Source organism: Elgaria multicarinata, chromosome 13, assembly GCF_023053635.1.
Source record: "Elgaria multicarinata webbii isolate HBS135686 ecotype San Diego chromosome 13, rElgMul1.1.pri, whole genome shotgun sequence".
NCBI classification, from domain to species: Eukaryota; Metazoa; Chordata; class Lepidosauria; order Squamata; family Anguidae; genus Elgaria; species Elgaria multicarinata.
In genome coordinates this window covers 31859319-31881637 of record NC_086183.1, presented here as the reverse complement: position 1 = coordinate 31881637, position 22319 = coordinate 31859319, and the positions used below count along the sequence as shown (strand labels likewise).

At 53.8% G+C, this 22319-nt stretch overlaps 1 protein-coding gene across 2 annotated transcripts in view; it reads left to right on the top strand.

The window, feature by feature from the left end:
- Nucleotides 1-22319, top strand: part of DMPK (DM1 protein kinase) — a 399930-nt gene that overhangs the window by 13704 nt on the left and 363907 nt on the right. The window contains exons 2-14 of one of the 2 annotated variants that reach the window (XM_063140049.1): nt 3124-3215; nt 3450-3533; nt 4796-4891; nt 5590-5738; nt 8410-8503; nt 9006-9206; nt 10096-10359; nt 11899-11984; nt 12625-12733; nt 12845-12987; nt 14489-14586; nt 16621-16697; nt 18558-19639. In XM_063140049.1, coding sequence (XP_062996119.1) covers nt 3124-3215; nt 3450-3533; nt 4796-4891; nt 5590-5738; nt 8410-8503; nt 9006-9206; nt 10096-10359; nt 11899-11984; nt 12625-12733; nt 12845-12987; nt 14489-14586; nt 16621-16697; nt 18558-18656 — 1592 coding nt within the window. In that variant the 3' untranslated portion in view covers nt 18657-19639. Of the gene's footprint in view, nt 1-3123; nt 3216-3449; nt 3534-4795; nt 4892-5589; nt 5739-8409; nt 8504-9005; nt 9207-10095; nt 10360-11898; nt 11985-12624; nt 12734-12844; nt 12988-14488; nt 14591-16620; nt 16698-18557; nt 19640-22319 lie in introns of those variants that run through there. The other variant, XM_063140050.1, reaches the window with a different exon arrangement.

The following is a 22319-nucleotide window of genomic DNA, read 5'->3' as shown; positions in this document are numbered from 1 at the left end:
ATAATGTTTTTTATTGAAACACGGTGCTATGATATTAGCTGTGCTTTTGATTAGAACCTTGTTGCGTAAGTTGTACCTTCAGAAATGCAGCCTGTTGCTCAATGGGTGGATGCATCGCGTCTTCAAGAAATACCAAAAACAAAGGAAAAACCCTAAACTCAAAACAACCCCAAACTCTGTTTGTTTTCTTTGCACCCTTGGAATTTCTTCCTGTTTTTGTGTGTGCTTTGCTGGTGCCAAGGATCAGCCCTTGGCTGGCTGGCCGGCCGGCCGGCCATTCTGGCCTCTTGCGGTGGGACAGTGAAGGATGTGGCGGTTGCCTAGCAACCTCTGGTGAAGGATGTGGCGGTTGCCTAGCAACTTCTGGCCTGCAGTCGCCCCATGCAACTAGGTGACTTGGAGTGTTTTTTGCCATCGCTAGGCAACCACATAGACTCCTTGGAACCCTTCCATCAGCAGGTATCATTTGTATATATGAAGAACCTGGTGGAATTCCCTCTTCATCACAGCAGTTAAAGCTGCAGGAGCTATACTAGAGTGACCAGATTTAAAAGAGGGCAGGGCTCCTGTAGCTTTAACTGTTGTGATGAAGAGGGAATTTCATCAGGTTCTCCATTTCACCTGCCGAAATTTCCTTTTCAATACAAGAGCCCTGTCCTCCTTTTCATAGGGTCACCCTACACAATTTGCGGCCTACCACCGAGCCACTCCCACTCAGCCGATGCTGTTTCCAGGTCATGGCCCCCCCATGGCTGGTTTGGGGATGATGGGAGTGGTAGTCCAAACCATCTGGAGGCCACCTGGCTGGGGAAGGCTGAGCTAGAAGGTCTTGCATTCATACCAAACCTTTTCCTCCTTGGCCTGTCTACTTATTTACTCAGCGTTTTGCAATCCCAAACAAATCCCATTCCAAGCCCCCTTGGTCACATCCTTTAAGCTATTTATAAACTGTTTCTCTCCGGGCTCTGAGCCTTTCAGCTGTCCCACTGCCAAGCAGCCGGTCGCACATCTCGCCACCCCGAACATCTCTTTGCTTTATCTTTCCGTCACCATGTGAGGAGATCATTATAGATTCCAGGGATATATATATATATATTTTCTTCCAAACACCACATCTCCAAGAAATGATTGCCGTGCAAGCCGGCGGCTGAGTCACCTGGCTGACGCCATTTGGGAGGTCACGTGGCCCGTGTTACCGGCTGTGGGTCACGTGATCTCCCCCCACCCCAACCCACCCCACCCCACAGTTGGCCGCACATTTATTTTAAGGCATGTGCTCAGGCCTTGGGGGCAGAGAGCCCTTCCTACGAAACTTCTGAGTCATGCTCACCCAGTCTAACGTTGGTGTTTGCTGTATAAGGGAAGCTCAGTCTGGCTATTAATACGTGGTAGAAGGAGCAGGACTGGGAGCCTGGGGGCAGAGGCCACGGCAGGTGGGCTAAAAACACACATACACACACACCACACACACCACACACCACGTTTCACTTCTTGCTCAGCACAGACGGTAGTTTAGGGGATGGAAATAAACATGAGTACATCGTCCAGCAACACAGAGTTTTAAAGCGGCGCTGTTGAACCTCTTTTGGCTCTTGGGATGGATTCCATTTTGGATAAGTTGTTGCAGCTGGGGAGGGTGGGGGGAATGCCAGAAATAGCAGCATATTTTAGCTTAAGCCTCTTACTGCCAGGAGCCAAGCCTTTTCAAACGGAGGGGAGGGAGCAGCACAAAAGTTTTTTGGGGGGGGGGGGAGAGAGAGGAAATCCCCAACAATTTGTGATTGGGGGGAAAGGGCGTGGCCTTTTGGGGGAACCCTAGAAAGGGCAGGTTCAGTCCCCGCCCTGAGGTTCTACGTTAAAGTGACTGTACATCAGCGTTCCCCAACCTGGTGCCCTCCAGATGTGTGGGACTGCAACTCCCATCATTCCAGAGGCCACGCTGGCTAAAAGGTTGAAGTGCCTCTTTTAAGGCTCCGTTCCTGGCAGTTCCTGCTCTGCGTTCTCTCTCTCCCCCCCCCCCCCCCCCCCCCGTTATGTACGACAACAATTGTTACCCTGCATTTCAGCCTCAGGATTTCCTGGCGTTTTCCTTTATTTGTTTATTTATTTATTGCATGTATAAATCTCACCCTCGGCCTCCCAGGCACCCGGCGCAATGTGCAATACAAATAGGATTCCACCTTCCCCGAAAACCCAGGAAACGCAAGGTGCAAAACTAAAACAAGCCATAAAATGTGAGAGGAGAATTAAACCGGAAGAGCGACAAAACATTGGAGACTAGAGAAGAGATTTTACTGCCTGAGTGAAATTGGTCCCTGGTCAAATGCTGGACTAGACGGACCCTCGGTCTCATGCAGCAGGGCGCTTCTGAAATTCTTAATAATTATTGCTGTTATCATCGTCGTCCCCATCAACATTACTGTGTGCTTTTAAAAATAATCTATAATAATCAAAGAAGACGTGTATCTGTCTGTTGGCGTCACAGCACCAAGATTATGAAAGCGAGACACCTGACACTTGGCACATGTAATAAAGGGACCCTGGGTTGTGCAGCCCATGGTGATTTTGTTTTTAAAATGCAATAATAATAATAATAATAATAATAATAATAATAATAATAATAATACAAAATTATTTGTTAATAATACAAAATTATTTGTATAATAATACAAAATTATACAACACAAATGCAAACGCCATAAAATACATATAACTGATTAAAACATTTAAAACTAATACATTATTAAAATCAGCACAGTATTAAAAGGCATCTTTTAATTAATTTTTAGTCTTTTAGGGTGCAATCCTTTGCGTGTTCAGACAGAAAAAAAGTCCTGCAGCTACCAGCATTCCCAGGCAGCTAGGGAATGCTGGAAGTTGCAGGACTTTTTTACGGTCTGAACATGCATAGGAGTGCGCCTTTAAAGGTGTCCGCGTAGTTGAAGCCTGCAGTAACATCTCCAGCCACTGGAGGCAGGCTTTGCGTCCTATGGGGTTTGAAGCCAGTGGGGACAGAGTTATACGGCCATCCGTGGGGCCCTGAAGCACCTCATTGAGACCTCAGTTTGCCTGGCACGTCTCCCCTCTGCTCCCAAACATGACTTTGCTTCTCTTTCCCTCCAGCGGAGCCGGTGACAAACAGGCTGAAAGAACTCCGGCTGCAGCGAGAAGACTTTGAGATCTTGAAAGTGATTGGCCGAGGAGCCTTCAGCGAGGTGAGCAGGGCAGGCGCCGCGCCAGCCTCTCTGGGTAGGCCGCTCTGCTGTCGCGTGTCACACCCATGCCCAACCCTCGGGAGGGCTAAATTAAAAAAACAACAACACAGGCCGTTCTACCTGCTGTGTGTTCTCTGGGGCGGACGCGGCAAACGCCGTCTGTCGAAATCACTGCTTAAAAATGTCTTGTCTTCTTCCCCCTTTGTCTCTCTTGGCCGTATTTCACCTGTGCAGGTGGCAGTGGTGAAGCAGAAGAGGACGTCCCAGGTGTACGCCATGAAAATCATGAATAAATGGGACATGTTGAAGCGAGGCGAGGTAGGTGAGAGGTGGGCATGAACACAAGCAGGGCCCTGATGCCGAAGCAGACCAAGGCTCCATCTAGTCCAGCACTCTGTTCCCACAGTGGCCAAACAGCTGTTGACCCACAAGCAGGACATGGTGCAACAGCACCCTCCCGCCCATGTTCCCCAGCAACTGGTGCACACAGGCTTACTGCCTCGGATACTGAAGACAGCACACAACCCTCAGGGCTAGCAGCCCTTGATGGCCTTCTCCTCCAGGAATTCATCCAACCTCCTTTTAAAGCCATCCAAATTGGTGGCCATCACCACATCTTGTGGCAGTGAGTTCCAGAGTTTAAATATGCTCTGTGTGAAGAAATGCTTCCTTTTATCTGTCCTGCATGGCTCTCCAGTCCACCCCAGGGGTGGTTTGAGGGCGGAAAGGATGGTGCGACGTGCCGCCACAGTTCGGGGGAGTAGGCCGATTGCGCCCCCGAGCATATCTGGGAAGGTTGCAAATCACCACACCACAACTCAGAAAGTGGGGCACCCAGAGAATTAATTATTACATTTATATGCCGCCTTTTTTCTTCTTCAAAGGGACCCCAGGCAGCTTACAGGGTCTTCTTCTTTTCCGTTTTATTCTCACAACAACCCTGTGAGGTAGGTTAGGCTTAGAGTCCGTGACCAGCCCAAAGTCACCCAGTGAGCTTCCATGGCTGAGTAGGGACTAGACCCTGGGTCTTCCCAGTCAGTTACTCTAACCACTACACCACACTGCCTCTCGAGATCTTGATGGAGGAGCAGATTGATATGGGTGTACCCCTTCCGATTCCCCAGGCTGAGATTTTAGGCTTGTACAGATCAGGCCCAGCGCTCTGGGCAGTATTCAATGGTAGTCCTATGTAAACTAGCCCCATTCACTTCAATGGGTCTACTCTGTGTAGGAGTACCATTGGATACAGCCCTCTGAATCGTACCTGGAAATACTGGGGAATTCTTAGTGTCTTTGGAAGGGTAGAATGACCCACATTATTTACATTAACTTCTATAGTGCTTTTGGCAGCATGGTGCAGTTCATGGTTATTTTCTTCTTTGTCTGCACAACAGCCCTGCGAGGGAGGCAGTTATGTTTCCCATTTTGCAGACCGGGGAACTGAGGCTGGCGGACAGTGACATGCCCAAGGCCCACTAGAATCCACAGCTGGGCTTTTACCTAAATGCGCCAGGCGCTGTACAAAGCACAGAAGCCGTTTCCCAGAAGTCTGCCTGAAATCTTGATGCTGCTTCCTGCAGGTTTCCTGTTTCCGGGAGGAGCGAGACGTCTTGGTGAATGGAGACAAGCGCTGGATCACGCAGCTGCATTTTGCTTTCCAGGACGAGAATTACCTGGTGAGGAGGGGCGGCTGCCGCTGGGGATGACATTTTCATCAGAACCTAAGGAACCGTGGTGCTGGGTCAGCCCCAAGTTCGGTGCTTCCACACCAGATCTGCCTGGATGTGTCTGAGGACGTTGGGGTGGGTGTGCTGGAGTGGACAGAGCACTTTCCATTTCTTGGGCCCAGGGGTGACAGTCAGCTTTCTCCAACCTAGTGCCCTCCAGATCTGTTGGACTGAGCATAGTGAAACTATGGAACTCACTGCCACAAGATGTAGTGATGGCCACCAATCTGGATGGCTTTAAAAGGGGGTTGGATAAATTCCTGGAGGAGAAAGCTATCAATGGCTACTAGCCCTGATGGCTTTGTGCTACCTCCAATATCAGAGGCAGTAAGCCTACGTGCAGCAGTTGCTGGGGAACATGGGTGGGATGGTGCTGTTGCACCCTGTCCTGTTTTGTTGGTCCCTGGTCGACAGCTGGTTGGCCACTGTGTGAAAAGAGTGTTGGACTAGATTGACCCTTGGTCTGATCCAGCATCAGGGCAATTCTTATGTTCTTAACTCCCATCATTTCCAACTGGGAATAACAGGAGTTGCAGTCCAGAAGATCTGGAGAGACCAGGCGGGGGAAGGCTGGTTCAGGATCTATGAACAGCCTTGCCCGAGGGAGGGATCCCAGCCTCCTTTTCACCTTTCCTCCCTCCCTGTAGTATCTGGTGATGGACTATTACGTCGGGGGCGACCTCTTGACACTGCTGAGCAAATTCGGTGACCGCATCCCGATGGAGATGGCTCGCTTCTACTTGGCCGAGATGGTGATGGCCATCGACTCCATACACCGCATGGGTTACGTGCACAGGTAAGCGGCCGGGTGGAACCGGAGGGCTGGCTGTCGTGGCCCTGCTGCAGGATAAAGTGTATACTGGTTCCTGGGGAACGTGGGCGGGAGGGTGCTGCGGCTTGTGGGTTCCTGGTCAACAGCTGGTTGGCCACTGGCCTTTTCCGGCCTTCTGGCTAACAGAGCTTTGGTGTGCACTTAGCATAGGTTTAACGCCTCCCATGCAAGGCACACACCTGGGGCTTTTCAAGCCTAGTCTGGCAGCTTCGTGGAAGTCGTGAACTGGGCTGGGAGGCATTTTTACAAGCCTGAGAAAATAGCTGGTCTGGGACGTCCATGAGTATTGTTTGTTTAGCACTGGAGGGTTGCAGGAAGTACTATCCTCCCCTCACTTCTAAGGGCTTCCTCCTGTGTTGCCCTGAAACTATGGAATGCGCTCTTTCCAGAACAATTGGCCCTTACTCTCTTGGGGCTTTTCTACATGAGGCATTTATCGTTCGCTCATCATTTCCTACTCAGGGTTGTTTACAGGTTCTTTAGATGACGCCATGACTCTCCAGTTTCTCTCCTGCATCGGACCAGCACCTTCAGCAAGTTTTTAGAGCAAGGAAAATGCGGCATTTCATTATAAAAGGGGAAAAAAGAGCAATTTCCTCTCATGTATTTGTGCCATTTCCGCTATACCACGGTGCCATCTAGAGGTTATGTAGTGGAAAAGCAAGAAAGGAAACGCTCTTCCTACAGTGCTCAGACCTCAGATCTGTGATGAAACTGAAAGTAGATGTAGAAAACTCTTAAGTAAACGCTGCCAGTTCAGGGGGGTATAGGATTCCTAGACTGCACCTCTCTCCCTTTCTACCTGTCCACACCCACGTGTTCACCTTCCAGCCCCGCCTCTCCAATCTGTCACCCTTGTCTCTAACTCTCAGAATGGACAGAGCCCAAATCTGGTGCTTATTTATTTATTTATTATATTTCTATACCGCCCAATAGCCGAAGCTTTCTGGGCGGTTCACAAAAGTTAAAACCATGAAGAGCATAATAAAACAACCAAGCAATCTAAAAACACAAATACAAAATACAATATAAAAAGCACAACCAAGATAAAACCACACAGCAAAAATAGACATAGGTTAAAATATGGAATTAAAACAGCAAAGTTTAAAATTTAAGTTAATAGGTGTTAAAATACTGAGAAAATAAAAAGATCTTCAGCTGGTGATGGAAGGAGTACAGTGTAGGCGCCAGGTGGACATCTCTGGGGAGCTCGTTCCACAGCTGGGGTGCCACAGCGGAGAAGGCCCTGCTCCTAGTAGCCACCTGTCTCACTTCCTTTGGCAGGGGCTCGCGGAGAAGGGCCCCTGTGGATGATCTTAAAGTCCGGGCAGGTACATATGGGAGGAGGCGTTCCTTCAAATAACCTGGCCCCAAACCGTTTAGGGCTTTAAATGTCAATAACAGCACTTTGAATCGGGCCCAGATTGAGTCTCAGTTTGTTAGCCCTCACCCAGTCCATTCCCGTGCCCAGGCACTGGTTCAGAACAGCCACTGGCGCTTGTGGCTTCTCTTCAGTCCCCGGAGCTTTCACTGTTTTCTTCTTCTTTGCCCATCTGTACGTCTGATACAGAATTTTTGGGGGAGTCTCTTGAAATTTCTGGAAAATAATCTTCTTTATAGCTCACCCTTTTGTCACCCGGTTTGCAGGCTGGATGGGGCAGGGAGCTGAGATTTAGGCCAAGGCCCCTCTTCCTGAGCCTGGCGTGCTGCACGGGGCCTCCGTGGGGCCGCTGTGCTCCAGCAGTGATTAGGACATGCGGAGGCAGGGAGAGGGGAGCATTCCTCCTCCTTCACGACCAGCCCCGCTCCGCCCCGCCCCCTCCCTGCTGGGCCCATGAGTCTGGCTCGGCTTCCGCGCGTGCAACTCCGTGCCTTCCCTTGCCAAGGCAGCCATAAAGCAGTTGTCCTAGATTCATAATCGCCTAATTCATCTCCGGCCGAACAAGGCAGGCTGGGCGCCCCTCCAAGCCACGGGACCGGCCAAAACTTGGGAACGTGGCCGGGACGGCCATGGGGGTGGGGGGGGGGGAGAGAGACTGAGCGAGGTGAGATGAGTCTGAGAAGGAGATGGGGGGGGCGGGGAGTTTGGTGGCAGTGCCGCCAGGGCACGCCTAGGGGGCAGACCTCCAAGGCCCCACTCAGCAAAATGATTTGGAAGCCCCCCCCCCCCGAATGTAGCCAGGGCCACAGGGCCATCCCACCACCCTAAGACCATGAAGTCCAGCGCCTAACATTTCCTAACGGCGTCACTGTGGTTTTTTTGGGGTGTGTGTGTGTTTAGGGCTATCCTTTCCCTGACCTGGCTGGGGTTGATGGGATATGTAGTCCAGCCCATCTGGAGGGACGCTGGGTTGGGGAAGGCCGCTGTATCTGTACAGATTGTGAAAATATAGCCACAGGTCTTAATTCGAGACCCTCGCTCTGGGATCAGCTATAGAACATGCGGTGCCATTGCCTCCGAGCGGGTGTAGAGCCTGCCTCCTCCATTGCTCAGTAAACTCCCTGAGCAGATGAGGGCGGGGGGGGGAGGCTTTGAGGAAGGGCTGGGACCCTCCCCTTCTTTTGGGAGGGGAACTGCCCATCTCCAGCCTTCTGATGGGCCCCCTCCCTCCCTCCCTCCCTCTCTCCCTGACAGAGACATCAAACCGGACAACATCCTCCTCGACCGATGCGGACACATCCGGCTGGGCGACTTTGGCTCCTGCCTCAAGCTCCGCGAAGACGGGACGGTGAGAGGCGTTCGTCAGGGTAGGGCTGGGGGCGAGCCCACTGACACCCGAGCCACCAGCCTCCACTGGTCTGGTGGGGTCTTGGCTTTCGCAGAGTTTTGCCCCCCTCCGCCCCCCCCCCCCGGTTCTAAAAGGTGGAAATGCCTAAAACTGAGCAACTGGCAGTGAGCGCTTTAAGCTAAAATAGGCCGGTCTTTGGGCCCGCTAGAAGGTGGCCCCTGCTGAGAGTGTCTCCAAAATTGGATCCGGCCTGGACTGAAAGTGGTCCACCTCCACCCCCCTGACTTAAAGGTGCAGCCTAGGGCTGCTGGGCAAACAGTAGATGGTGCTCCAAGGCAGCCCATCCCTGAATTTCAGTGGCTGTGGGGCAGAGCTCCCCCCCCTCCCCCGGCGCTGCCTGTGGGCTTTGCAGAAGCATCTCTGTTGGAAACGGGGCACTGGACGAGGCGGGCCATTGGTCGGATCCATCAGGGTGTTTCCTTCCTGTGTCTCGCGGCGTCAGGTCTGCTCGACGGTGGCGGTGGGCACGCCCGATTACCTGTCCCCCGAGATCTTGCAAGCGGTGGAGGACGGGGCTCATTCGTACGGCACGGAGTGCGACTGGTGGTCCCTGGGCGTCTTCGCTTACGAGATGTTTTTCGGCCACACGCCTTTCTTCGCTGACTCCGTGGTGGAGACCTACGGCAAGATCATCCATTTCAAAGTAAGCGATGGCCGGCAGATGTGCGGCTTCCTGGCCTCCTTTAGAGTAGGGGTGCGCAGAAAGATCGCCTAGCACAGGGGGCAGTTCCGGCCCACCTGGGTTTCCTATCCAGCTATATGTACCGGCCCCTATTTTAAGGTCATCTGCAGAAGCCCTTCAAGTCCCCCCTCATTCTGAGGCTTGGAGGGGTGGCAAGAAGAGACAGGGCTTTTTCAGCGGTGGCCCCACAGTTACGGAATGCTCTCCCAAGGGAAGTTCGCCTGGCGCCCACACCGCTATCCAGTGGAGGCCGGTGGCTCCGATTATTGCTGCATAGGCACATTTATTAGTTCCGTATCGTTGATTTTATTGTGATTCTGTTTGTATTTTTACCATCCTTGTAAAACGCCGAGAGACGTTTATTTTATGAGGCATTTAATAAGTGTGATTAAATTAATTCATGGTATGACCCGTCTGGAGGCGGCTCTTGGGGAAGGCTGCTCTTGCCTGACTCCATAGTTGGGATAATGTCTCTGATCACCATTTCGCCCTCTGTGCCCTTTTTCAAATTCATTTGAAATGGGGAAATGGAAAGGATTGACAGATTGATAACTCTTCCTCAATTCTGTGGGTGGTGGTGCATCGCCGTTCTTAGTTGGTGGAGCAATTTGTCTGGTTAATTCCGATAACGAACGAGACTCTGGCATGCTAACTAGTTATGTGACCCCCCCCCCCCGAGCGATGCGTTTAGGATGTTTTTTTAATAGTGTAAACTATGTTTTTAATCAGTATTTTATGTATTTTCTGCTTGTTGTTGTTCCCTGCCTCGATCCAATCGGAGAGGCGAGTAAGAAATATATTATTATTATTATTATTATTATTATTATTATTATTATTATTATTTCCCAAGGAGCATTTCCAGTTCCCTCTGTCGGCGCCAGACGTCCCGCCAGAAGCTCAGGCCTTAATCGAAGGGCTGATCTGCCCCCGAGAGACCCGGCTGGGACGGAACGGCCTCCGGGACTTCCAGGAACACCCCTTCTTCGTAGGCGTGGACTGGGAGAGCTTGCGGGATTGCACGCCGGCGTTCGTGCCCGAATTTGCCAACGCCACCGACACCTGCAACTTTGACGTGGTGGAGGACTGTCTCACTGACATGGTGAGCGGGGGAGGGGTACGTGCCTTTTTATTTTCTCCTCCCTATACCTTCCCCTCCCCCTCAATGCTGATCCACCTGTAATCACAGCCTGCCTTTGCACTGAGTGGTTTCCAAACCTTCTCTGCCTTTGGAGAACCTCTTTCCGTATTGAACTGACCCCAGAGGGAACTCCTCACGATCTGTCGCGGAAACCCAGGGTGCTGCAAAGGCATGTTCTAGAATTTTATTTATTTATTTTTATTTATTGGTTGCACTTATATACCGCTCCCATAGCCAGGGCTCTCTGGGCGGTTTACAGAAATTCTAAAATTAAGATAAAAACGAGCATACAAAATTTAAAATTCTAAAACACAGAACATACACACATAAAGCATTAAAAACTGTTAAAAAACTAAACATGTGGGTGATTAAGATGTGCCGCCATATGCCTGGGCAAAGAGGAAAGTCTTAACTCGGCGCCGGAAAGATAGCAGCGTTGGTGCCAGGCGAGCCTCGTCAGGGAGATCGTTCCAGAGTCTGGGGGCCACCACTGAAAAGGCCCTGTTCCTCGTTGCCACGCTCCGAGCCTCTCCCGGAGTAGGCTGTTTGCCTAAGGAGACTGGGTTTTGTTTTTCCTTTTACTTCTGTTGCCAGGGTTGTGCATCCTCCCTGTGGGCCTAATTAAATCGGCCAGCCTAATCGATGAGATTTCGAGTTGGTTTGGCATTTACCTGGCTCTTTTAGCCAGTTTTATGTATTATATCGTATTTAATGTTGTTCCCTGCCTCGATCCAGAGGGAGAGGTGGGTAAGAAATAATAATAATAATAACAATAATAGTAATAATAATTTCTGTTTAAATAAAACTGCACCTTCCTAAAACCTCAGGAGAGATGTCTTTTGAAGTTACCAAAGCAAGCGTTGCGACTTAACGGTTCCATCCGCAAAAGTGACTTGCTCATTGCCTGAAGGAAAGGGCAGCTTTCGGATTTTTCTTTTGCATTTCCCCTTACGCCGGAAGCAATAGAGCAGATTCCCCAACCTGGCACCCTCTGGCTGGGGCCTGCTGGGAGTTGTAGTCTGACACATCTGCAGCGCACCAGCTTAGCGTGAACCTTTGGGGCCTTAACGTGCGGCTCCCTCAATTCCTCAAGGGAAGCTTTGAGGACCCGCACGCCGCGTGTGCATCTGCCGAGAGCCCCCTGTCCGTCGCAGAGGACTCGGGGGAGGGCTTGCCTTGCACCTCCGACCCCCGCATGGAGGGAGAGTGCACCCTAGCACGCAATCACTGCCTCTCCTGCAGTTGTGCAGGGCAAAGAGGGGATTTTAGTAAGGTGGAGAACTCCATGGTTCACAGGCAGGGTTGCCACCTGCCATTTCCCCTGAACCTTTAACAGCTCAATAACGGGCAGAAATGTCACAGGTGTAGTCTGCCCGCGCCCATCTCCATGGCAGGGGACAGCTGCATCTGTTCCAAAGGGGCTGCAGCCACTGCGGCATTGTCAGGAAAGCACCACGCTGCGGCTCTGATTAGAACCGACCCCAAATTCCATGCGCTTGTACCTCCCTCTCCTAGGAGACCCTCTCGGATGTGCTGGAGAGCTCGCCCCTGGGAATCCACCTGCCCTTCGTGGGATATTCCTACACCTACACAGCAGTGAAGTAAGAAGCCCTTTGGGTGCCGGGTGGGGTGGGATTTGAAAGGGAAGCCCAGCATCAGTGTCAAAGGTCAATTCCAGCCCTGGGATCCTGGCGTTTCCTTTGACGTGCATTTGCTAGGGCTGTTTTCCCTCCGTATCTGCAGGCTCTCTGGGGAGGGGACCCCTGAGCATGTCTAGAAGTCATGTATAACCCACCACGTACTCCGACCCCTCTCCCATGTGTTTCCGGGGGAGGAGGGCGAGGGAGGCAGGGAGGCGTATTTTAATTCTTGGTGCGTCTGTGTTGCATTCCAGGGGTGGGCAGGGCCATGGGTGAACGGGGCAGGCCCCAAATGCCAGCCTATCCTTGCTTAAAGCTCTTACTGCCCATAAGTGAAGCATTAGGGGAGCATTTCAACCTTTTAAAATGGGGGGGGGGGAAGCTGTGGAAACATCAAACAACTGGAAAAGCAGGCGGGGCCTTCTGGAGACCCCCGGAGGGCCAAATAAGAAACACAGGTGGGCCAATTTTGCCCCCCCGATCCTGGGGTTCTGCACCCCTGTGCTAGGTGCCCCTTCTGCTCACCTGTGCTCTAGAGGAGGCCAGGAAGCTGCAGGTCAGGCGCAGGTCCGGGGTCCGTGAGAATCTCCCTTTCTCTCAGACAGAATGAGCCCGAGGAAAGAGGCCGCGGGGACATCACCATGGAGGTGGATTGCACCAGGCGGGCCTCGTCGGGGGAGCAGATACCCCAAGAGCCCCCCGAGGAGCTGGTAGGTGGGGGGCGTGGAGGAGGGGGTGCCGAGAGCCAGCGGCGGGGAGAGGAGTCCGTCCTTCCTCCCTTCTCCGGCTGCTACACAGAAGCCCCTTCTGTTCTCGGCCAGGCGTGCAAACTGCCCGACGGACAGAAGTTGGATCTTGCCACTTTCCTGGAGCTGCAGTCGGCGTTTGAGGAGGAGCTGAGGAGCCAGGAGACGCTGCGTCAAGAGCTCAGCGTGGTCAAGGTGGCCAACCAGACCTTCGCCAGGTGAGAGGGCAGCTGCGTCCCGTCCCGTCCCGTCCCCCCCAGCCATAATCGTCCCCTTGGCAACGCCCCCCTCTGACCGGTGCCAGATTGGGACGCGTCCAGGGGAGAGCGATGGAGCTGGTTGGGAGTCCCGGTTGGAAAGGCCTAAAAGAGGCCACTTATTTGACTCAGCGGCTCCTGCCACCCCCTAAACGCCCCCAATCCATCCATCCATGCAATCCAGACCTCAGTGAGCCCCAAAGTAGAGGGAGGAGGTGCATTGCTAAAGGAGTCGTAGAATCCTAGAATGGTTGAGTTGGCAGGGATCCCAACCCTCTGCAACGTGCTGGAAAACCCATTAAACTGTCCACGAACGAGAGCCTGGACGACAGCCCCCTCTCGTAGAAGCTGTGATTCTCGGAGAGGTGGCTGTCCAGCCTCTTCTGAAAAACATCCAGAGATGGAGAACCCACAACCACCATAGACTGATTGTTCCACACTCGTACAGATCTTACCATCAGGAAGTTTTTCCTTACATTTCATCGAAATCTAGGTAGCTGCAACGTAGACCCGTTATTTCGGGTCCAGCTTTCTGTGGCGGTGGAAAATAGTTCTTGACCGTCTATCCTGCAGCACCCTTTTATGTACTCGAGCACTGCAAATGTGTCTCCCCTCGGTCTCCTTTTCTCCAGACTAGAGGCGAAGGCTATCCAGGGCTACTAGCCCTGAGGGTTGTGTGCTAACTCCAGTATCCGAGGCAGTAATCCTGTGTGCATCAGTTGCTGGGGAACATGGGTGGGAGGGTGCTGTTGCAGGATGTCCTGCTTGTTCATCCCTGGCTGATGGTTGTGTGAACAGAGTGCTGGACTAGATGGACCCTTGGTCTGATCCAGCATCAGGGCTCTTCTGATGTCCTTATGAGACATCCCAAGTTTCTCCAGCCCAGCCTTCCTCAACCTGGGGCGCTCCAGATGTGTTGGACTGCATCTCCCAGAATGCCCCAGCCAGCTGGCTGGGGCATTCTGGGAGTTGTAGTCCAACACATCTGGAGCGCCCCAGGTTGAGGAAGGCTGTCCTTGCAGGGCAGGCAGAGCAGATACACGCAGGGTGTTTTGTGGCAGGAAGCCAAGTCACACGCCTTGTATGTTTAGACAGGAAAAAACGTCCTACAACTCCCAGCATTGCTGTGGAAGTTGTAGGACGTTTTTCTGCCTAAACGTGCACAGGATGGTGCGTTAAGTCAGTTGGTGTGTGGGGTGGTGGTGGTGAAGCGAGGACTTCACGGCTCGAACGCCTCCTCCCAGTGACCCCTCTGTGCCTTTCCAAAGCCGCGATTCTCCCATGGAGTGCGAAGTTTTGAACTGGAGAGAGGGTTGTTCCGTGAGCATCGCTTTTCGCTCTGAGCAAGTGAAGAGCTGAGTCATTTGGGGGCAGCGAGGAAGGGGAAGGGCCTCTCTCTCCCCCCCCCCACTCTCACTTTCCCAGCAACAAAACCCGTTTTGTCTCGTCTTTCCCCACCCAGCCAACTAAAGGAAGCCGAGAGCCGCAACGTTCAACTGGAAGCGCAAATCAAACGCTTGGAGGAGCAGATGGAAGGGATGAAGACGATGGGTGAGGAAGGCGAGTGTCCGCCGCAGGGGCAGCTCCTGCCCCGTGACCCTTCCCAGTCCGGTTTATAGAAGGGTGCAGGAGTGTGTGTCTGTGTGTGTGTGTTACAGAGTAAGGGAGGGCAGATGTCAGTTCTTGCAGCATTTACTGTGGTTTTTGCTACTAAAATCCTGAAATCCACCAGGCGGAGCCAGGCGCAAAAGACATTCATTTAGAATTAAGGAATCCTGAGCCCCAGAATTTAGTTTCGAGTACCAGGACGGAACTGAGTTTGGTGGAATCTTTCCACGCATTTGGTCGTGGGGACAATTCGGAGTGATTTTGTTGCTGCTGCGGTTAAAACAACTGGGAGGCAGAAATCCTGGCCGATGAGACGTACCAGTAGATCCTCCTGCCCGTCTCTGTTATAGAGGAATGCATGTTCTTGCACCTCCAGACTGGAGTGTGGATTAACAGGGGTGCGTGTGTGGGGGGGCACCCCCCTTAAAAGACGTGCCGGTCCCTTAAGCAGCTCTTTTGGAGAAGGCTCTGCGCGGAGGTGTGTGTGGTTTGGCTAAAATACGGGGGACTCGGGGTGAGGCTTGTGGAATGCATGAACATCCCCTGCTCTTCTCTCCATAATCTCTTGAGAGCGAAGGCTGCTGCTGGGTGTGGATCGGGGCCTGGGGCGAGGCAGCCGGCGGGGGTGTCGAACTCAGCCTGGAAACGATTGTACCGCGCCTTTGAGTTGGTGTTAAACCATCGGGACACTCCTGGCAGAGAAGCCGAGTGTCTCTCGGTCACCCTCTGACAAGAGAGGGCGACGTGGAACAGGTGGTTTCTGGAAGCTTGCAGCGCTGGGGGCTGCGTGCGTGTGTCTACAAGCTCAGCCCGTTTCTGCCAGGCTGTGGGGTGGGGAGAGGACGGCCCCTGCCTCACCTGGTTGAAGCCCAGCGCAGAAGAGTCATCTCGGATAGGTAAAGGGGAGAAGCAGCCAGTTGGCGGGAGAGGAAGCGTGTTCTCATTCTCCTAGCCTTCCTCCATTCCCCTTCATGTTTCTGCCTGGGCGTGGGAAGCTGCTGGCCGTGTGTACGTGTGTGGTCCCTGCCGCGCTCCCTGGATCCTCCTCCTTCAAACCCTTGCCCGTTGGGAGCAGCACATGCATAGCTAGTTAATGGCACTCGAGACGTTATGGTGTGTGACATTTGGCCGCCGCTGGGCTTATGGGGTGGGGTGGGGGAGAAGCCGGCCTACGTGCATAGAGGTAAGCGTTTGCACGCGACGTGCACAGCGTGGCGTCGGCGTGGTGTGCTTCGTTGCCCGGCACACCTGTGGCATAACCGGCATGCGCGTGGACGCCTGGCTTTCCTGCACGCGTCGTCCTCTTTCCCCTCCGTCGCCCCAAGGCAACTCGGCCCCACGTCTCTCTTTTCCTTCCAGCTGCTCTGGGGTGGAGCTCCTGCTGGCCCCCCAACCACTCCCAACCTTACTTGTGCCGCGTGGAGCGCCCGGTTGATGTAAGCCTGATTCTGCAGGGTGCCAGACCACATGGTGGAGAAAGGGGGCACCCAGGGTAGGGCTCCCTTCTGGGCAAAGGAGGGGGGGGGCGGCCGGCAGAGCTGCGCAGGAAGCTGGGACAGTGGGAGGGGGGGGGAGGCGCTGCTTGCTCCACCCTACTGACGCTGTGGGTTTACATGCCTCTGTCTGGGGAGGGGGGGAGCGTGTCTGGGAGTTCTGTGCCTCCATTTCCACAGCCAGACTCGTCCCTGAACCTTATTTAAGTAACTCCCGTGCAACTTTTCCTTCTGCCATTCGGTGGTATGATTCAAATTCACTGTAGAAACAAAACGATAGAGCGACAGGCAGGAGAAGAGGGATGGGAAGAGATCAGAGAGAGGACTAGAAACTTGTTTCAAAGAGGTGCTAAAATCCCACGCCACGAATAGCTGCTGTGGGGTTGCTGCTGGGTCACACCTGCCCGGGATACACACACAGCCCCCCCCCCCGCCCCCGTTGCCTGGTGCGCATCCCGGCTGACCGTGACCTCTGCTTTCTCTTTCCAGCAAGGCGGCACCATGGCATCTCGGCTCTGTGAATACCCGCTTGTGGTACCTCTGTACCGGCACTTGCTGCTCTTTTCCAGGGTACGTCGGCTGCCGTCCCTTTGCGCGCATGCGCCCACGGGCACACCTCTCCCTCCCCTCTGGCTCTGCTCTCCTGAGCACACGGTGCTGGTGCTTGCTTTGGCCGGCCCCAGGCCCCCCCCTCCCCGGCACTGTCTCTCACGGCGTTCCTTCGCACACACCCATGCGCACCGCTCCTGACCGACAGCCATCGAGGGCCTGGTTCTGCCCCACGCAGAGATGAGGTTTATTTTATTTATTTATTTGAGGATTTTTATGCTGCCATTCAGCCCAAAAAGGCTCTCACGGCGGCTTACAAAAGTATTTCTTGACAGTCCCTGCCCACAGGCTTACAATCTAAAAGACATGACACAAAAGGAAAGGGGATTGGGAGGGAGGAGGAGGAGGAGGGGGAAAAGGAAAGCAAACTCAGGCACTACGATCTTAGTTGCAAAGTTCAGCAGTTACAGGGGACAGCAGGAGGGAGAGGGCTCTCAGCTGGAGCTGGACCCAGGCACGGTGGAGAGGTGCCTGGCTGCTGCTTCCTCCCTCACTGGTGGCCTCTGCAGAGACAGTTGGTAGCAGGAGGGAGGGGGCTCTCAGCTGGAGCTGGACCCAGGCACGGTGGAGAGGTGCCAGAGCAGCAAATGACAGTGACACAGCGGACGGATTTCTCCCAGGGAAGAGTGTTGCTTTCAATTATTTGCTCCGCTTCTTTCTTGCGGCCCACGATCCGGGAATAAACCGAAGTCTAGGGGATCGTGTCCTCACATTAAGGACATGCCATATACAAGCCGCCGCTGTCTTACGAGTCCGAACGTAGGCCTGGCTAGTCCCGTGTGCTCTCTGCTCCAGTAATTCCCAGCACACGCATGCCAGGAGACACGTACAATGGGCTCCTCTGAGGTCCGCCTCTGCACGGCGGACTGTTCTGGCTTCTCTGCCTTCCCACTGGCTTCCATCACGGCAGCTTTGTTCACACATGAAGAAAAGCAGTGAGCCGGGGAGAACAAGTCCAGCCATCTTCCAAGCATGCTGTGTGTGTGTGTGTATGTGCGTGTCCAGGGGTTTTATTTTAAGGGCGAGTATTCAGCTGTGACCACCCCCACCCCCACCCCTCCTGCAGCGTTACAGCAAGGACTCAATTGAACCAACCCAGTGAAACGTGGCCTGCCCAGCAGGTGCTTGTAGCAGGAAATGATTGAATGCAAAAGGCAGAAAGGAGCCCCGGGCCTCTCTGGCTCTGCACACCTTTGCTCTGGATTTGGAAGACACCCAAATCAGTGCCCGTACTCAGAAACACGGGAGCCGGCAGGTGGGGTGGGGGCAGAGAAAAGACAGGGCTGCATTCCTACGTACAAGGGCTCTTAGATCATAGAATCATAGAATAGCAGAGTTGGAAGGGGCCTACAAGGCCATAGAGTCCAACCCCCTGCTCAATGCAGGAATCCACCCTAAGATGGCTTTCCCTGACCTGGTGTCTTCCCCCCTCCTCCGTAGATGTGGACTACAATTCCCATCGCCCACACCTAGATTAGCTAAGGGAACCAAGTCAGGGAGAGACTGCTCTTACAGACCTGAAAGCAACCTCTTCCAGGTGGGACCGCGTATGCTTCCAATTTCAATCCAGACAGAGGCCCCCTCTGGCTAGCAGCAGTTCTGGGCGACGGGGGGCCTGCTTCAGCTGGCTGGGGCTCTCCTAGGGCTCAGGCGGAGTTCCTGCAGTGGGGCACAGCAGAGACGGCACCTGGGATGGTCGATCTTCAAGGCAAGTTCTGGCCCCTGGTCGCTCCAGCAGCAAGGGTCGGCTGAGCCTTCTCTCCCCAGCCTGTATTTCCGGCTCCGCCTGCATCTTGACCGGTCTGTGTCCTTCCTTCACAGGTCCATAGGCCCTGCATTGTCAAGGTGGGATACCTGCTCCTGTGCACTGGCGGATTGGTACCGGAGGCCTCCAGCCGGAGCCCGGTGGACGTGGTTTGAATGCTGCCGGGGGAGAGGGCAGCTGGGCGTGGCGGCCGCCTGCAGTTGCCTGGTGAACCCTTGCCGGGCGTTTGGGACACCTCCCGTTACCAGAGGCCTGTTACCCTGGAGGCCTCTTGGGCCCAGAGGCGTGAACGCCCAAGTCCCCGTGCCCCAGCCGCGAAGGGGACCCTTCCCACTCCTGCTGCAGCCTGCAGGGCTCAGCCTTGCCTCCGGCTTCTTGCCCAGCCATTACTCAGGGCTCCCCTTTCCCGTCCCCCCGACAGCTCCTGCAGCTGCTTTCCCCGGCCTCCCCGGCAGCAGCCCCCCGCCTCATACTATTGGTAGCTACACGTGCTCTGAGGGAGGCTTTCCTCGAGGAGGTGAGCAACTAGAACATCCAGCCCGACTCCAGGACCTTTCGGCCATCCCCGCCCTCCTCTTGGCTTGTGCAGAGTGCGCCAGCTAGAGTCGAGGAAAACATCTTGGAACCCTGCCTCCTAGCACCCTCAGACTCCGTGAGTCCTGACACCCTCCGTGTTTCACCCTTTAAATCCCGCCTCTCTCAGGTGCCTTCCAGAACCACCCCTCCTTTCTACTTGACTTCCCTCCCCTACCCCAAGCTGGGAAGAAAACGCACCAGCTCTAACCCACGATTCGCCATGCACATTGGACAGTGAAGGTGCCCGCTGCAGGGTCCCAGGCAACGCGTGAACAGGGCCTCCTTCAGGGCTGCACCTTGCCCCCAGTTGTTTTGTTGGAGGGCCGTTTCTGCTGCGGCAAAGATCTCTACTTCCGCTCACCTCTGTTTCCGGCCAGCCAGGAGACTCCCCTAAAGACTTCTGCTCTGATGACCTACGGCCTCTTTGCTCCAGGTGCCCCCAGGGAGTTTGATAGAATGGAGGCACGGCTGATGGGCAAGGACAACTGCAATCGCCACTGGACCTGAATTCTGGCCTGCCCGTTGGATCCCCAGGAACTGCAGCTTCCACAGGAGGAGGAGGGTGACAAGGACCCTGCTGTTTGGGGGGACGTGGCCCCTGTCTCCTCAGCGTCAGTGGATGGTTTGGCTCAGAGCAGGCACGCACAGCACTGGCTATGCCCAGTGCCTCCAAGACAGGCTGAGGGCCAGGAATTTGCTGGGCTAGGGCAGCCTCTCCTGAGAGCCAAGCCAGGCCATTCCCATTTCTGCTATAAGGCCTAAGCGTGACCTTGGATAAGGTTAAAAAGCCACTCGCCTGAGCTCACTTGGTGGTGGCCATGGGGACGCACTTATTGCGCCACCAACATTTGAGTGATACCTGCACGACTACACATCTGACACCTGGTGGCAGCACCAATCTCTCCCCCACTTCCGGCACACACAAGGTTCTTCGTAATTTATTTGGAATTGTGGTGTTTAGCGGCAAATCTTATTGCACCTCCGCTTCCCCCCAGACAGGAGATAAATCTTTGCTCCCTACCTGTCCGAAAGCAAACCATTTCGTGTGTGCCTGTTTCCAAGACAAAAGTGCACAGAAAAAGATTTGGCTCGAAGGGAGCAAAACGGGGTAGTTTTTAAAGTTTTTGCACTATCTTCCTCTTGGGTCTCCTGCTTCACCTCCCCCCGTATTTATTTTTAACTCCCCCCCCCCCCAATGTAATAAGGTACATTTGGCTGGATGCATGAGAACACTGTACATTTGTGGCAATGCGAGTTTAAGGAAACTCCCTCTTTAGAGATGAATAAAGTTGAACTATTCCATGTTCTTTGTCGGACTGCTATCTTGGGAGGGAACCCTTAAAAGGCTGCAGGCTGAAAGCAAAACCAAAGCATTGAGAGAGAAGAGGGCACAGAAGTGGGGCCCGGGGGAAGACGCATGAAGGCATTTTCACAAGCAACTCCCAAGTTTTCACAGGTGACACAGAAATGACTATTTACACTTTAGTTGTCTCATGGTTTGATTTTTTTTGCAGAAGTGAGCTCTGTCCATTTGCTGAGCGCATCCATCATCACCGGCATTTAGGCTTTACAAGCTCCGCCTCTTCCCTCCACGGCCCACCCACCACCAACATTTAGCGGGGAGGCTGTGGTGTGAAAACTGTCTCTTTAGTATAAATAGTTCACGATTCTATAATTTAAACACTTTTCCAGACACAACAGTAACAAACGTTTAGAGCAGGTAGTAAAGTGACGAAGGCACGGGGGCAGCGTCGGCAGCTTCCAGGCGTGTTCTTCTGCGGACTCGGGGCGAAGGGGGGGATGGGGGGGCTACCAGACACCAGCTGGCAGGCACGGCCGCAGGGGGCCAGATAGAGTGGGAGGGTGACATGCGGTTGGAGGGAAGGGGAAACGCAAAGAGCAAAATTAATACTGTCCTGCGAGGTCCTTGCAATCCCACGGGAAAGGATCCGAGCAGACCTGAAGCAGATCCGGTTTCTCTCCTCTGCTCCCACCACCGCTGCTGTTCTGCTCTCGCCAGGCCGGGATGAAGCCGCTATAAATCGTGTGCAGTGGTTCTAGACCCAGTATGGCTTTTTTTTTCCTGGGGGAGGGGAGCCAGTCCCGAGGTGGTGAATCTTTCCTGTTGAAGAGAGATTTTCATCTGCCCTGGTGGGAGAGGATCTCCTGGAGAGCCGGGTCAAATTATGCCAGATGGGAGAGGTGAACAGGGGTTCACAGTGAGAGGAGGAGGATGGGCGGAGGACTCCCTGCCCGTCTGGCCACTTTCCTAGGTAGATGGTATGAACAAAGGCGACGACCTGTGACGAGTGCAAGTACTTTTGAGCCTGGCCGAGTCCCCCGACTAGTCTTCAATCCCAGAAGGTGTGACATTAATTATTATAAGTATCCCTCTGAGCACGCACAAAGCAGACTCCCTGAACACACTGTGAAGCCCACAAACGCAGCCTGATTCCCAGGGACTTGCAGGCTTCGTTCGGCACAGGAACTTGTGGCTAGAAAGCAGCCGTGCAGAAAACGCACCTGCTCAATTCATCCAAGGTCGTCTCGGCCGGCGGCGCAACAAAACAGAAGCTCTGTTGAATCTGCAAGCGCGGCCGAACCTCGGCACACCCTCCGGGCCGCCGGCAAAAAGACTTGTAGGCAAAAAGCCCACACTCTCTCCTTAAGGAACACACCGACCGGGGGTGGGGTGGGGGCAGCGGGAGATGATTCAGCATTGCATCTACGGAAACCCTGCTTCATATACGCGTCCTGTGGATCCGTCAGCTGAAAGCGCGGATCTGCAGGACAGCGGCTGCGATGGAATGCCAGCCCCACGGGGAGGCTGCCCAGCACAGCCACAAGCCTTCCCCAACCTGGTGCCCTCTAGATTTGTTTAGACTGCGACTCCTATCATTCTCAGCTAGCTTGAACATTGGACTTGGAATCATGGGACTTGCAGTCCAAGGCATGGGCAGGGCACCAGGTTGGGGAAGGCCAACAAGTCGCCCCGCAGAGCTCCAAGTTCCTCACTCCCAAGCGTCGGAGGCAAAACTGTTCCTAGGACCTGTTCACCATCCTAGGTCTCAAACACAGACATTCCCTCTGGGGGAAGGATGTGCTGAAGCAGAAGGAAAATAGGCCAAGGGCTCCTCCCAGAAGCTTGGTGGCGCTTTTTAACTGAAGGTATTGAGAAATCTTTTGCCGCTCGAGTTCATGCACTAGCAATCCCGGGAACAAAACCCTGCATGTGCTACCCG